Below are 15,171 nucleotides of genomic sequence, written 5' to 3'. Positions count from 1 at the left end.
GAAATGTGTTGGCACCTGCCCAGTCGCACAGAAATATACTCATACAGTAGTTTAAAACTGAGTGGTGTTCATATTGCCACTTTTATTTGTTTATTTAGGTTCATCTAATAATGTATCATCATCATCATCATCATCATCATCATCATCATCATCATCATCATCATCATCTTCTTGTTTGATTTTCAGGCAATGGCATTTGTTTCCCTGCGATAAAAAGCTGCGTGTTTGGGAGTGAGACTAAGTCCGGTCTCCAGGAGGACGTTTCTACAACAGCCAGAAATGAGGCAACAGCAGCATCTTCGTCTTCAGCCAAGCACATTATGAAATTACTGTTCTGTGCTGCTGGATTACAGGTAACTTGGGTTCTTGAGTGAAGATAGGCTTAACAAGTGGATGTAAAACATGGGGGGTCAACATTTTCGAGCATTCGATTACGCAAACGCTAGTCTCTGCTTTTACGTAGAGTCCTACATCAAGTCGGGTACCCGCGGGTGACCTGCAAAGCGGGTCGGGCTCGGGTCGGAATGTGAACTTTTTTCGCGTTTCAGGTGCGGGTCAGAAAAATGTCATTTTCGGGTCAGGCTCAGGTCTGAATTCGAATCGCCAAAAACGTTTTCTGTCCTTTCAGCGTACTCGTCTGTAACCCTTTCCCAAATAACGTATTATAAGGTCAATGTATTTTCTGCACTAGAGCAGGAGGCAATTCGTGAGGAGTCAGCTGACTAAGCAGTGTTCTCGGTTTGTAATGCTGCTTGTTTGATAAGTTGCAAAATCCTTTTATCACGTCTGCTTGGTGATAATAAAAATTTCTGTGGACGAGATGAAACAAAAGATAGCGCAGGGTTTATATCATGTAGTGGATAATAGTTCGAGTGGTAAATCAGAACATGTGACTTGATTTGTTGTTTTTAAAATTATGTTTTTGTGTACAAGGAGCCACAAAACTGGTACATCATCTCTGCAAAAACACAGGTGTAGCTCCCTTTCAACTGGTGGCACTAAAGGAATAGACAGGTATTTTATAGTAAAGTAAGTAGAGATAGTTAATATGCTACTACTGTATATTAAAATATATCCAGACCACTACAGAAAGCTACCATGCTGTATAGCCTGTATAAACTTAATCTGTGGAGAATGGTATATATATCTGTGTGTGAATATGAGAGCGTGAGAGAGTCGGTCGGCAAAGGCAGTAGGTGAAGGACAAACACTTGTGGGTTCGGGTCGGGTCACAGGTCTTATTAAAGTGGGTCGGGTCGTGGGTAAGAAGACGCTGCTTTTGCTGGTTCAGGTCCAATCCGGTCCTGTAGGTTGTGGGTCCGGGTCGGAAGCAGGTCGTAAAAATCTGACCTGCGCAGGACTCTGCTTTTACGCTACCAAGAATAAAAGGCAAATGCATATGTGTACTACAAGCAGACAGCATAAAAATCTAAGCGGATAAAGTTTAAGTTTACTCTTCAGAGGAGGTGGTGTTGTAACAAATTCAGTACCCCCTCAGAAATCTGTATCCCCTGGCGAGATCGTCCCACAGGCATGTCTGATTTTACTTTTGCTCGTGTCTGAGGTAAAATACGAGTGACGTGCACGTGCAGCAGTTGTCGGCTGCATTTTGCTGTCATTTACTAACTTTTTCGACAGGACGGCATGATTTCTTTGTGATGTGTATAATCAGTTCTAGTTTGTTTTCATTAAAAACGTCTTTGACATGTGCAGCTAAAACAATCTATAAATAATTAATGCTTAATGTATTAACTATGCGACCTACCTGTTTATAAACGATTGTGCTGATTTCAAAGTAGCCTATTTTTTATATATTTTTTGGATTTGAAAGTTGTGTAAATAATATTAAAATTGCATAATGTATTACATATAATGTTATTGTTTACAGATATCTGTCTATATATATTTCTTTTATATACAGAATACAGAAGATTGGTATTGACAGTGAGAAACACAGGGGATACCAAATTAGACAGCTGACAATATCTTATGGCTGTATTATTTGGTATCCCCTGTGCATTTCAGGCAGTGGGGATCCTAGAAATGTCAAACTTGCACAGTATGTCTACCTGTGCCCCATTACCACACACAAAGGGTTTGATTGATATTGGGTGTATTTACAGTGAGAAACACAGGGGATACCAAATAATACAGCCATAGACTAAGATGTTGTCAGCTGGCTAATTTGGTATCCCCCACCTGTTGCTGCTTTAGCTCTGAGTATCTCAGTTCTCAGTCTCCAGTCTCTGCACCAAACGGCGCGGCCACCGCGTCCTACCTGACCGCTTGGGCGGTGAATCCAGCCAGACCTTGGAAATCAAAACTGCGGTGAAGAACACCCTGCTATAGATTTGCGAGTCGTATTGAATGACACACTCAGACATGAATATATATATATATATATATATATATATATATATATATATATATATATATATATATATACAGTACTGTGCAAAAGTTTTAGGCAGGTGTGAAAAAATGCTGTAAAGTAAGAATGCTTTAAAAAATAGACATGTTAATAGATTATATTTATCAATTAACTAAATGCAAAGTGAGTGAACAGAAGAAAAATCTAAATCAAATCCATATTTGGTGTGACCACCCTTTGCCTTCAAAACAGCATCAATTCTTCTAGGTACACTTGCACAAAGTCAGGGATTTTGTAGGCATATAGTCAGGTGTATGATTAAACAATTATACCAAACAGGTGCTAATGATCATTAATTCAATATGAAGGTTGAAACACAATCATTAACTGAAACAGAAACAGCTGTGTAGGAGGAATAAAACTGGGTGAGGAACAGCCAAACTCAGCTAACAAGGTGAGGTTGCTGAAGACAGTTTTTTGTCAAAAGTCATACACCATGGCAAGACTGAGCACAGCAACAAGACACAAGGTATTTATACTGCATCAGCAAGGTCTCTCCCAGGCAGAAATTTCAAGGCAGACAGGGGTTTCCAGATGTGCTGTCCAAGCTCTTTTGAAGAAGCACAAAGAAACGGGCAACGTTGAGAACCGTAGACGCAGTGGTCGGCCAAGGAAACTTACTGCAGCAGATCAAAGACACACCATGCTTACTTCCCTTCGCAATCGGAAGATGTCCAGCAGTGCCATCAGCTCAGAATTGGCAGAAAACGGTGGGACCCTGGTACACCCATCTACTGTACGGAGAAGTCTGGTCAGAAGTGGCCTTCATGGAAGACTTGCGGCCAAAAAGCCATACCTCCGACGTGGAAACAAGGCCAAGCGACTATGCACGAAAACACAGGAACTGGGGTGCAGAAAAATGGCAGCAGGTGCTCTGGACTGATGAGTCAAAATTTGAAATATTTGGCTGTAGCAGAAGGCAGTTTGTTCGCCAAAGGGCTGGAGAAGCGGTACACGAATGAGTGTCTGCAGGCAACAGTGGAGCATGGTGGAGGTTCCTTTCAAGTTTGGGGCTGCATTTCTGCAAATGGAGTTGGGGATTTGGTCAGAATTAATGGTCTCCTCAATGCTGAGAAGTACAGGCAGATACTTATCCATCATGCAATACCATCAGGGAGGCATTTGATTGGCCCCAAATTTATTCTGCAGCATGACAACGACCCCAAACTTACAGCGAAAGTCATTAAGAACTATCTTCAGCGTAAAGAAGAACAAGGAGTCCTGGAAGTGATGGTATGGCCCCCACAGAGCCCTGATCTCAACATCATCGAGTCTGTCTTGGATGACATGAAGAGAGAGAAGCAACTGAGGCTGCCTAAATCCACAGAAGAACTGTGGTTAGTTCTCCAAGATGTTTGGGCCAACCTACCTGCCGAGTTCCTTCAAAAACTGTGTGCAAGTGTACCTAGAAGAATTGATGCTGTTTTGAAGGCAAAGGGTGGTTACACCAAATATTGATTTGATGTAGATTTTTCTTCTGTTCACTCACTTTGCATTTTGTTAATTGATAAATATAAACTATTAACATGTCTATTTTTGAAAGCATTCTTACTTTACAGCATTTTTTCACACCTGCCTAAAACTTTTGCACAGTACTGTAATATATATATATATTTTTTTATATATATATATATTTATATATATATATATATATATATATATATATATATATTAGAGATGTCACTTGATTCAGAATTTTGATAGTTTAATTTATGGGCATTAATTGGTAGATTAATCCATGCACTTTTTTAATAAAGGTAACAATCTTATAGCAGCTGACCTGCTATTAAAAAAATAAAATAAAAAAAAAGCCCATTGGGAATTTGGTCTTTTTAAAGCATTTTCATTTTAGTAAATGTAACACATTCACACAAAACAACCGTTCTTTCGTGCCACTGCCAATCACATACCTAAAAACACAAGTCAGCTGAGCTGCGTTTCCATTGTCGGTTGCTTAATCTAGCATTAAGGCTAGTTCACACTGGGCAAATGATTAACATGATCGCACCATCTAGCATTCAAATCGTAAACACAATGAACCAGTTGCCAGATCTCAACTTCTGAGCAGCAAGTTGATGACGTCACTCGCGTTTAACCAATCATTCACGCTGTTCCTTAGCACTAGCACTAGCACCGCCATAGCCGCTTTTTGAACGGCTCTCGCAATTCAAATTTAAATATCTCCGCGTATGTGAATATCTCATGCATGTCTGTTCTTAAGTGTTACTAAACATTTGAATTTAAATACCCATACAGTGTTTCAGCTGCAGAATCGTAAAAATGAATACGTTATAAGCACTTGCTGCTTCAACCGCCAGACCCGCAGTTTATGCGGCATATTGAAATCAATACAATACAGCTGACAATTTAGTCTGGGATTTGTAATAAAATCAAAGTCATTGTGAAGTAACGTATTATAATCCTGTTGAGTGCTTGAAACACTGATGAAAGTCATTCTACACATTATATATTATTATTATTTACACTACATTTCTCAGGCAGAACGACTGTACCACCCTGAGTGTGACGGTGCAAAAAATGTTTAAAAAATGTACGTATTCTAAGCTCTCTGCACAGATCAGTGACCATCGGGACTGATGCTAATCAAAAGCCAGAGACTGTTGCAATTTACAACGCAACGAAGTACGGTGTCGATATACTGGATCAAATGGCACGGCTGTATTCTGTCAAAGGTGGTTCTCGCAGGTGGCCTGTGTCGGTTTTTTAGAATGTTTTGGACCTGTCAGCCATCAACGGTTTGGTTTTGTAGAAGGAGTGCACCAGCAACACAATCACTCGGAGGGACATCATTTTGCAGCTAGCCCTGGAGCTACGGCAGAAACATTTTGATAAGAGACACGAAAGACGGCTGGCAAATGCCCCTCAACCTTCAGCCAGCGCTGCGCCCACTGGCACATGGAATAAAAGACAATGCCAGGTTGCTAAATGCAATAAAAACAGAACTTTTGATGTCTGCTCCTGTTGTGAAAAGGCAGTCAGTGGCAAATGCACTGGTACAGTTGAAAAGCGTGTTTTCTGTGTAGATTGTACTTAGAAAGCTGTAATAGAACTCTGAACAGACAGACAGAGACTTTGAACTGTTTCACTCAAAGCGCTTTCACGTTGCATAAATTATGTTATATTTTTGTTTTATGCTATTTTTATAACTAGTTATTTGTTTTATAATTTGATATGTGCATACAGCTTTCTACAGAAGTTTATTTTATTACAGATTTTCATGTTTATGTGCTCTTTTTGAAAAAAATAAGAAAAAAAGTTTAATTTTCAATGTAAATACGGTGTTTCTGCTCTTTAATGTTATGTATCCAATTGCTTGCTTTTCATTTTCATATCAAAGCCATTTTAAAATGGAGCCCCACACTTTGCAGGTGCAGCGGTTCTATGTAGTCTGAAATCTCGGCGGTTCTAGTGTTAAAATATTTTCAGCTTATTTGATTCAAATGGCGTACCGGTATACTCTTTTAATTGTAGAGATGCAGCAACAAATGTTTAATGAAATCTTAATTGAGCAGATACGTGGCTACCCTTGGCTTCATGACATGGGAGGGTCAGACTGTAAAGAAGAAAAAAAAACAATGGCAGATCTCAATGTATTTTTTTGGATTTCTCCATAAATAACATTAGCCTACTTAGAAATCTGAAGAAAATGTAAACTTCTAGGAATTTAAAATTTTGTTGAAAGTTGATGAACTTCTAGATAGACTGGGAAAGGCGAAGTTTATCTCGACTCTGGACCTGACAAAGGGATATTGGCAGATCCCCTTAACCTGCAGTTCTAGAGAGAAAACCTCATTTTCAACACCAGAAGGGCTGTTTCATTTTAAAACCATGCCGTTTGGGCTACATGGTGCGCCCGCTACCTTTCAGAGACTGATGGACCAGGTTTTACCCCCACATCATGAATATGCAGCAGTGTATATTGATGATGTGGTGATTTTACAGCTCCACCTTGCGAGAGCATTTGGCTAGGGTTACAGCCGTCCTTCAGTCTCTAAGGGCAGCCCGGCCGACAGCTAATTTGAGAAAATGTGCATTTACCAAGACAGAGACTCAATATTTGGGATTTTTAATGGGAAATGGAAGGGTGAGACCTGTGGTCACCAAAATCCAGGCTTTGGTCAACGTGGCGATCCCCAAAACCAAGACTCGGGTGAAGTCACTACTGGGAATATCTGGTTATTACCACTGCTTTATCCCTGAATATGCCACAGTAGTTAACCCTTTAGTCGACTTCACCAAAAAGAATGCTCCAAGTTTTATCAAATGGTCAGCTGAGTGTCAGGGGGCGTGTGGCAGGGTGGCTGGGTGGTGACGTCACGACAGAAGCAGGAACTTAAAAATACTGACACCAGGCACTGCATTTTCAAAAGAAAGACGCGGCTGGCTGCCGTTTTATTTAAATAGAAAAATAAATCAAAGGTTTAAACAAAAGGAAACTCTGCTCACAGAGCAAAATAAAAGGTTAAAACAAGCCTTGAACACAAAATAAATAAAACAACACAAGTCAGACTGGGCAACTGCTGTCACTGTTCCTGTATTTAATTAATTTAGTTTCGTTTTCTCTCTGCTGGCTCTCTCCACTCCTCTCATACACCCACCATGAGTGCAGCGAGCTGCAGGCTTTTATATCGCGGGGTTTAACTGGCTAGTAATTATTCTATTACCCCTCGGCCAGAATCTGCACGAGTTTATTAACTCAACTGCTGTGGATGGGGCTTCCCATCCACACTACTAAATAAAATAAAACGCACGACTACGCCGTCAATAAATACAATAATAAATCATAAAACAAAACAAATACAAAACAATAATCTGCACAGGGGCGGAGGGGGAAACCCTGTTCTAAAAATAAACAAATACATTTAAAGCAACAGGGCTTACTGCCGCCCTGCTACAGGGCGTTTGATACTATTAAGTGTAAACTTTGCCAGGCCCCCAATCTTATCACACCGGATTTCACCAAGAGATTAATTCCTCTACACCGATGCGTCGGACGTGGGTTTGGGTGCGGTCTTGTCCCAAAAGGTAGACTGAGTAGAACACCTGATACTGTATCTCAGCAAAAAGATGCTTCCTTGGGAGCGCCGTAGTCGAAAATGAGTGTTTGGCCATTAAATGGGCTACTCACTCTTTACGATACTACCTGCTGGGGCATTCATTTGATCTTGTCACAGACCACGCCCCACTGAAGTGGTTAAGCACAATGAAGGATAGCAATGCCCGGATAACTCGGTGGTATCTGGCATTGCAACCCTTCATGTACCACATGGTACACCGTGCTGGGAAAGACCATCAAAATCCGGATTATTTTTTCCGGGAGGGGGAAGTAATGGTAAAGATAGATTCAGCCGAGTGTTCCTTCGGCTCCTGTCTGAGCGGTGGGATATGTGACAGAAATACAATGACTCTTGGTTGTAAATCTCCCTTCCGACCTGTGAGGGTGCTAAGCAGCGAGGACAGAGTTCTTTGGACAGGTTGGGAAGTCGGTCAGTCTGGAAGACGACGAGACTCTGTTGCAGGAACGTATTGACCCGGAAGGGAAACAATGTAGCAGCCGCTGATTGTAAAGGCAGCTGCATTCGTTTACCAAGGGGTCATGCGTGACAGCATATAAGGAGGACGGAGATTTGTAATCCTTCCCTTTGTTGTGGTTTTTGAAACTGAACCAAAGGGACGGGTATTTCTGTGTTTAAAGTCAGTATGTCTATATCGTCTTATTTGTCTTGTGTAGTATTAAACTAGACGGCTAAACACGATCCGGAGCTGTCGCCCATGGCCAGCACAAAACCCAGACAACAACGCACGACTGTTCACTAAAATAACATTGTAAATTCACGACCAGCACTACAGCACTCACTGGTGACCGTGTTTGTGTTTAGGTATTTGCATTGGGATTATTGTTCTTATTCATTGTAAACAGGACTGCAACCCATCATCATTTACTCTGCGATACACATCATTGTGTATTGCCAGCCATCATTGTTTGGTCATCAGACCCCTGGATTAAAATAAACAGAAAACTTTTCACCCGTACTTTGTTTGTCTGTCGTTCCTTGTTGGATTACTGCACAGCACCTGCACGTACCGCTTACCGCTTTGCCACACAGTCGCTATAATATTAGCAATATCGTGCAAAATTCAGCTAGTCTTACACCGTTTACCCTACCAGAGGGCTCTTCAACTTGTTTTTAAGTGGGCCAGATTGGAAATAAAGTTAGGAGTAGGCAGGCCAGAAGTATTTTAATCTGCACATTTTTAAGCAATATAATAAATATTATATAATGTAATGTTAGTATATTGAACAAGACTTACAAATGTTAATATATGAATTGGGATGCACTGATAATTGGTAGCCTATCGGCATGGCACCGATATAAGGGAAAAAAAAAACACAATCGGCTATCGGCAGTTTTTGTTATTTTAGCCGATAACGTACACCGATATTCATGCTTGAATTTCTTCCAGCACAGAATTTAATGTTTGGTCAGGCGCGCTTACTAATGACACAAGAACACTGACGCTCATTTCCCCAGTGCTGTGTAACGTGTGATCAAAATGCAGTAGATACATCTCAAAAGAGTGGTGTTTGGATTTTTTTTTTAAATATCTGAAGACAACAATAGGATAGCGAGTTGTGTGTAGCCGAACAGACTTGATGCTACATTAAATCCAACAATGAACTGCGAGTAGAATATTATTCTGATGCTTAAAAAATAAACAAAAATAGGTCGAATCCTAAACATTGATAGTTTAAATTGTTGTTGTTGTTGTTGTTGTTGTTGTTATTCATAGTTTAGAGTACATGTAGCCTATACAGTTAACATTCACCCTAAGTAATGCTTTGTAGTTGGTTTCAGGCTGACAAAACTGTAATAGGGGGTATTTTGTTATCTGTAAGAAAATAGTATTAATCAGGCAAATTATTGTTCAAATGCAGCATCGATGTGCGGTTAGTTACAAATCTGCCTCTGCGATGTCTCTGCTCCGTCTCTCTCTCTTTGGCAGCTAGGCATCACCTAGGCTCCTCCTCCGTAGCTCACTTGATCAAATCCTTGAACATAAACAGTTTTGCTAAAAAGCACTTTTTTAAAATCAAGACTACAGCAGCAACGACAACAATCTCCATAACTTCCAAGGAGTTGTGGGCTCTCTAAACGTTAAGTGGGAATTACCTTTTGTAATTTTTGTTTATCTTGCTTATGGTTGCGGGTGTATTAGGCAGCATTTTGAAACTGGATTTGATTATTGTGCTGTCTTGTTTAGTAACAAATTCAAGTTTGACTGAATTTTGTAACCGGATATTTTATATCTATAAATATTGTACAATGTGTATAGGTATAGAATGAAGAATAAAGTCTATAGGATAACGCACACATACAGTATTTTCCAAAATAAAATGAAGTACAGGAGTAATCACTCAGTAACGAGGTGCAAACAGCTGATTGATCGATCTGTCAAGCTTTTTTACTACAGTAAAGCGCTTTTACAGTTGTGCCTATTTGCTTGGTGCTAGTCACGGTTGTCACAACTGTTTCTTCTAACTTAGCTTGTGTTTTTGATACAAGTTAGAAGAAACAATTGGGGCAACCTTGGCCCCCATCCGTTTTACAGTTGTGCCTATTTGCTTGGTGCTGGGCAAGGTTGCCCCAATGGTTTCTTGAAACTTGGCTTGTGTTTTTGTTTCATATATATATATATATATATATATACCTCCAAAATTATTAGCACCCTTGATAAAAAAAGGCTGTATGAAATAAACAACACAGGTAATGAGCTATATTTTATGCTCAAATATATGTGAAAACCATATTCTTTTATTCTAATACAATTGCTCAGAGAAAAAGTTTTTTATGAACAAATACAATTTTTCTCAAAAAGATAGGTGTCAGAATTATTGGTACCCCTAAAGATTCTTATAAATAAAATCAAACAAAATTAAAACTGCATTAACATTCTACTTCTTTAAGTTCATCTCAGTCTTAAGGAACTGTATTGTGGCCTTCCATGGCTTCCTGTTTCACTGGGGTATAAAAAAATCCATTTGTCATCCATCACCATGGGTAAAGGCAAAGAATTCACAAATGAAAAGAGACAAATGGTGGTTGACCTTCATAAATCAGGCAATGGGTACAAAACTAAATATACCACTTACCACTATTAGGGCAATAATTAAGAAGTTCAAAACCACTGGAACAGTGGTAAACTTGCCTGTATCTTGCCCCCATGCACAGTGAGGCAGATGGTTCCGGAGGCAAAGGGAAATCCAAGGGCCACAGTTGGAGAGTTACAGAACTTGGTTGCATTCTGGAATTTTCTAAAATGCATATTGACAAGCCACAATCCTTCTGGGAGAATGTCCTTTGGACAGATGAGTCAAAACTGGAGCTTTTTGGCAAGTCACATCAGCTCTATGTTCACAGACGAAAAAATGAAGCTTTCAAAGAAAAGAACACCATACCTACAGTGAAACATGGAGGAGGCTCGGTTATGTTTTGGGGCTGCTTTGCTGCGCCTGGCACAGGGTGGCTTGAAACTGTGCAGGGCACAATGAAATCTCAAGACTATCAAGGCATTCTGGAGCAAAATGTACTGCCCAGTGTCAGAAAGCTCTGTCTCAGTCGCAGGTCATGGGTCCTCCAACAGGATAATTCCCAAAACACAAAGCTAAAAGCACCGAAGAATGGAGAAGAACAAAACATTGGACTATTCTGAAGTGGCCTTCTATGAGTCCTGATCTGAATCCTATCGAACATCTATGGAAAGAGCTGAAACTTGCAGTCTGGAGAAGGCACCCATCAAACCTGAGACAGCTGGAGCAGTTTGCTCAGGAAGAGTTGGCCAAACTACCTGTTAACAGGTGCAGAAGTCTCATTGAGAGCTACAGAAAATGTTTAATTGCAGTGATTGCCTCTTAAGGTTGTGCAAGAAAATATTAGGTTAGCGGTCCCATCATTTTTGTCCATGCCATTTTCATTTGTTTTATTATTTACAATATTATGTTGAATAAAAAATCAAAAGCAAAGTCTGATTTCTATTAAATATGGAATAAACAATGGTGGATGCCAGTTACTTTTGTCAGTTTCAAGTTATTTCAGAGAAAATTGTGCATTCTTCTTTTTTTGTGGAGGGGTACCAACAAATTTGAGCACATCTGTATTATACTGCAAAACATACAACACATAAATCCCTTTTTCTTGCTACATCTAACTGAAAGGACTCTTTAATGCTTCTGATGGTGCTTTTGTGGATCTTACATGAACTACTTTCCTTATGTGATTAATCTTTATTTAGCTGCTGCTTTTTTCCATATCCTAAAATAATGTGCCAAACATAGTACAGAAAGGAGTCATAAAAAATTTGTTTATAATTAATCCAATGAGCTTTATTCCATTTTGTAATTCGTTTATCAAAACAAATAAACGTCTTTTAAAAGGTGAAATTTATCGTTCCAGGCTTCGTATCTCACATGGGGCATCCTACAAGAGCGAGTCATGACTCAAACCTACACAGCTACAGCCACAGAGCCAGGTGAGAACTTCAAGGATTCCCAGTTTCTGGTTTTCATGAACCGGATCTTGGCGTTGACAGTAGCCGGGATGTATTGCACCCTCACCAAGCAGCCTCGGCATGGAGTCCCCATGTACAAGTACTCCTTTGCCTCCCTCTCAAACATCCTGAGCAGCTGGTGCCAGTATGAGGCTCTTAAGTTCATCAGCTTCCCAACGCAAGTGCTGGCTAAAGCCTCCAAGGTTATCCCAGTTATGCTGATGGGGAAGATAGTCTCCCAGAAGAGTTATGAATACTGGGAGTACTTCACAGCGGTCCTCATCTCTGTGGGTGTCAGCATGTTCCTGCTCTCCAGCACCACTGACAAGCACCCGTCAACAGTCACCACCTTCTCTGGGGTGATCATTTTAGCAGGTTACATTGTGTTTGACAGCTTCACATCCAACTGGCAGGACAATCTTTTTAAGTACAAAATGTCCTCGGTACAGATGATGTTCGGGGTCAACCTCTTCTCCTGTCTGTTCACCATGGGCTCACTCCTGGAGCAGGGCGCCTTTTTGGAGTCCCTCAAGTTCATGAGCCGCCATTCAGACTTTGCTTTCCACGCTGTTCTCTTGTCCATCTGTTCGGCCTGCGGGCAACTCTTCATCTTCTACACCATCAGCCAGTTCGGAGCCGCCGCCTTTACCATCATCATGACCCTGCGACAGGCCTTCGCTATCCTGCTGTCCTGTTTCATCTACAGCCACACAGTCACCATAGTAGGTGGCCTGGGAATAGCCGTGGTCTTTTTGGCCCTCTTACTGAGGGTCTACGCTCGCAGCCGGATGAAGAAGAGGAGCAAAAAGGTGGCCCTGATTCCAAAGTCAGTGGAGGTAGTGTAGGGATGAAAAAAAATAATAGAAACACTATTTTGGACAAAGGGTTTTCAATAAAAGGGATAGTGCATTAAAATGAAAGGTGTAGGTGGGTTTATACAGCCTAGTAGAGGCAGGGAAAGGGGACTATTTTGTTTTGAAATTAGTGTTTTTCTTGTGTAAGTGGAGACTTTTTTATGTTTTGAGATTGTTAACCTACAGACATAATGAATTCCATGCTCCTTATCTGTATCCCCTAAATAAATCAACATCTTTATTTTGTTTGGTACCATCAGGACTGACAAGCTGTGGCGTTCTGGGTGTCCATGGTCAGAGTTTTGTTGACCATCCTACTCTGTTTGCAGTCTTTGCAATCCAACAAATTTAACCCTGCCAACTACAATTTATTTTAGAAAGTATATTTTTAAGCAAGTATGACTTCTGTCAGAAGCCGCCTTATGTCTATTATATGAAACACAAATATTTTTATAAAAGGCTTTCACATTGCATTAGTTTCAAAGGGTAAAAAACTTTAACTAAAATAAATCCTAGCTAAGAATGCACTGCTTTGGAAAGATACAGTTTTGGAAAGTCATTTCTTGTAAACACAAAACTATAGTTAATTTTAAAATGGCTCTAGTGATACTATCTGTAAAACAACTGTAGTTTACATGGAAAAGGAAAATAGTCTTTCTGTAAAACAACTACAAAATACATCTGGAGCTGCTTCGGCAATTGATTCTAGTTTGAATTATAAATTCTCAGCCATCATGTTCATTATAAAGCCACTGATATGCAAGCTAGGTTCAGAATGTTGAAGTTTTCTCTATGCAGCAGTTTTTGCTCTTTGTCGTTCATAATGTCAACTATACCCTCCATAGAGGGCATTATTTGCTGTAATGCAAGTTCTGTAACTCCAGTGTTTTCTCTATCGATGGCTTTGTGTTCATTCCTGTTACACTGATAAAGGCATTTGGCGAAACATTTGTCTACTTGATTTAATTTCTTAAATTTGCTGAACTCTCATTTACTACTTGATGGTCCATACTTGCAAGCTACTTGTATGAAAGTTATTTACCCCATGGCCAGTTATTGGCTAGGATGTATTAGTTAAAAAAAAAAAAAAAAAAATGGGAGAGATGTGTTATCTATGATGATTATACCCTACATTTGTTTTCCAGAACTAGTCTAGAAGCATGAAGCTCTTGTTTAGAGTTGGGGTACAATGGTCCTGTTCCTGAGGATATTTACTGTAGTGGTCATATCCTCAGAAATACTGATAGCATGTTTCTGGTTCTGTAAGAGTATACATTTTTGATAAAATGTGTATTAATGTTCTTCTTATTAATCCTTGAATTATACTTAATTGGATGGAACAGAACTGAAAAAGCTAATTGTTTTGAGGACTTTCGAGTTCACAATACTCAGATTGATGAGAAACAGTGTTTTCTACAGACAACAATATGTATGGTTCGCTTTTTATTTTCAGTCATTATAAAAGTCAGAGGTTCTTTATGTAATATCTTTCTAAGGAATGTATGACACCTGGTAAGTAGGTTGCATGTTCAGTTGTGTCTAGTTGTATAGATATTTAGATGAATGCAGTAACAGATACTTTTAAATGCCTGATGTTGCCAATTCAAGCATGTTTTGCAAGAAGGTTTATTTTTGTGCAAATTTACCATTTTATTATCCTGTTTAGATTTTTTTTTTTTATCCACTCACTCTACACACAATTAACCCAATTCAATCTGTTTTGTACATCTTAAACAATCCTTTCAGTATTTAATGTAAGAATGCCATATATTTAGGAATCATATTCATTTAAAGTATGGATTTAATAAAAAAAGGTATTTTGTACAGTATTTAGAATAATCTGAATCCCATGGACATATATGTGTAACTGTTTTAGTGACATTTGTATCGATATCCATAGGTACTGTGTCTGTGTCATACCGATCTGCTTTAACTGAAGAAGTAGTGTATTTTATATATTTTTGCCTTTTTAAACATCGGTTTATTTAACATTGCCAGAAATGTACATACAATGGGAGTTTGCTGTTTACTTATTTCCAAGATTTAATGACTGGATCCTATACTATTTGACTTGCTAATTTATGGAAACCCATGTTTCCTTATCTAAGAAAGGAGCTGGTTGCATGTATTAAATTGGCTTTGAAAGAAAAGGAAACAAATCTTGGCTTTGAAAAACACATTTGATTTGCTTAGCGAAAACAAGTAGTGACAGATTGCATTTGCTCTAGTACAAAGTTGTTTTGTGTCTCGCATCCTATTTGTGTAAGTTCTACAGGGCAATCCAGCTTGGATGATTCTGCTGTATTTGGACTAATTGTG

The 15,171-nt window shown here is 39.4% G+C and overlaps 1 protein-coding gene across 1 annotated transcript in view; it reads left to right on the top strand.

The window, feature by feature from the left end:
- LOC117410340 (adenosine 3'-phospho 5'-phosphosulfate transporter 1) overlaps positions 1 to 13,798 on the top strand; it is a 34,237-nt gene extending 20,439 nt beyond the window's left edge. Inside the window, exons 3-4 of the mRNA XM_034016764.3 lie at positions 187 to 353; positions 11,905 to 13,798. Coding sequence (XP_033872655.1) covers positions 187 to 353; positions 11,905 to 12,843 — 1,106 coding nt within the window. The 3' untranslated portion in view covers positions 12,844 to 13,798. The remainder of the gene's footprint in view (positions 1 to 186; positions 354 to 11,904) is intronic.
- The last annotated feature ends 1,373 nt before the right edge of the window (positions 13,799 to 15,171 follow it).

The sequence above is a fragment of the Acipenser ruthenus genome, chromosome 6 (genome assembly GCF_902713425.1).
Source record: "Acipenser ruthenus chromosome 6, fAciRut3.2 maternal haplotype, whole genome shotgun sequence".
NCBI classification, from domain to species: Eukaryota; Metazoa; Chordata; class Actinopteri; order Acipenseriformes; family Acipenseridae; genus Acipenser; species Acipenser ruthenus.
Note: the sequence above shows the minus strand (reverse complement) of the source record. Positions and strands in the feature narration are given on the sequence as shown.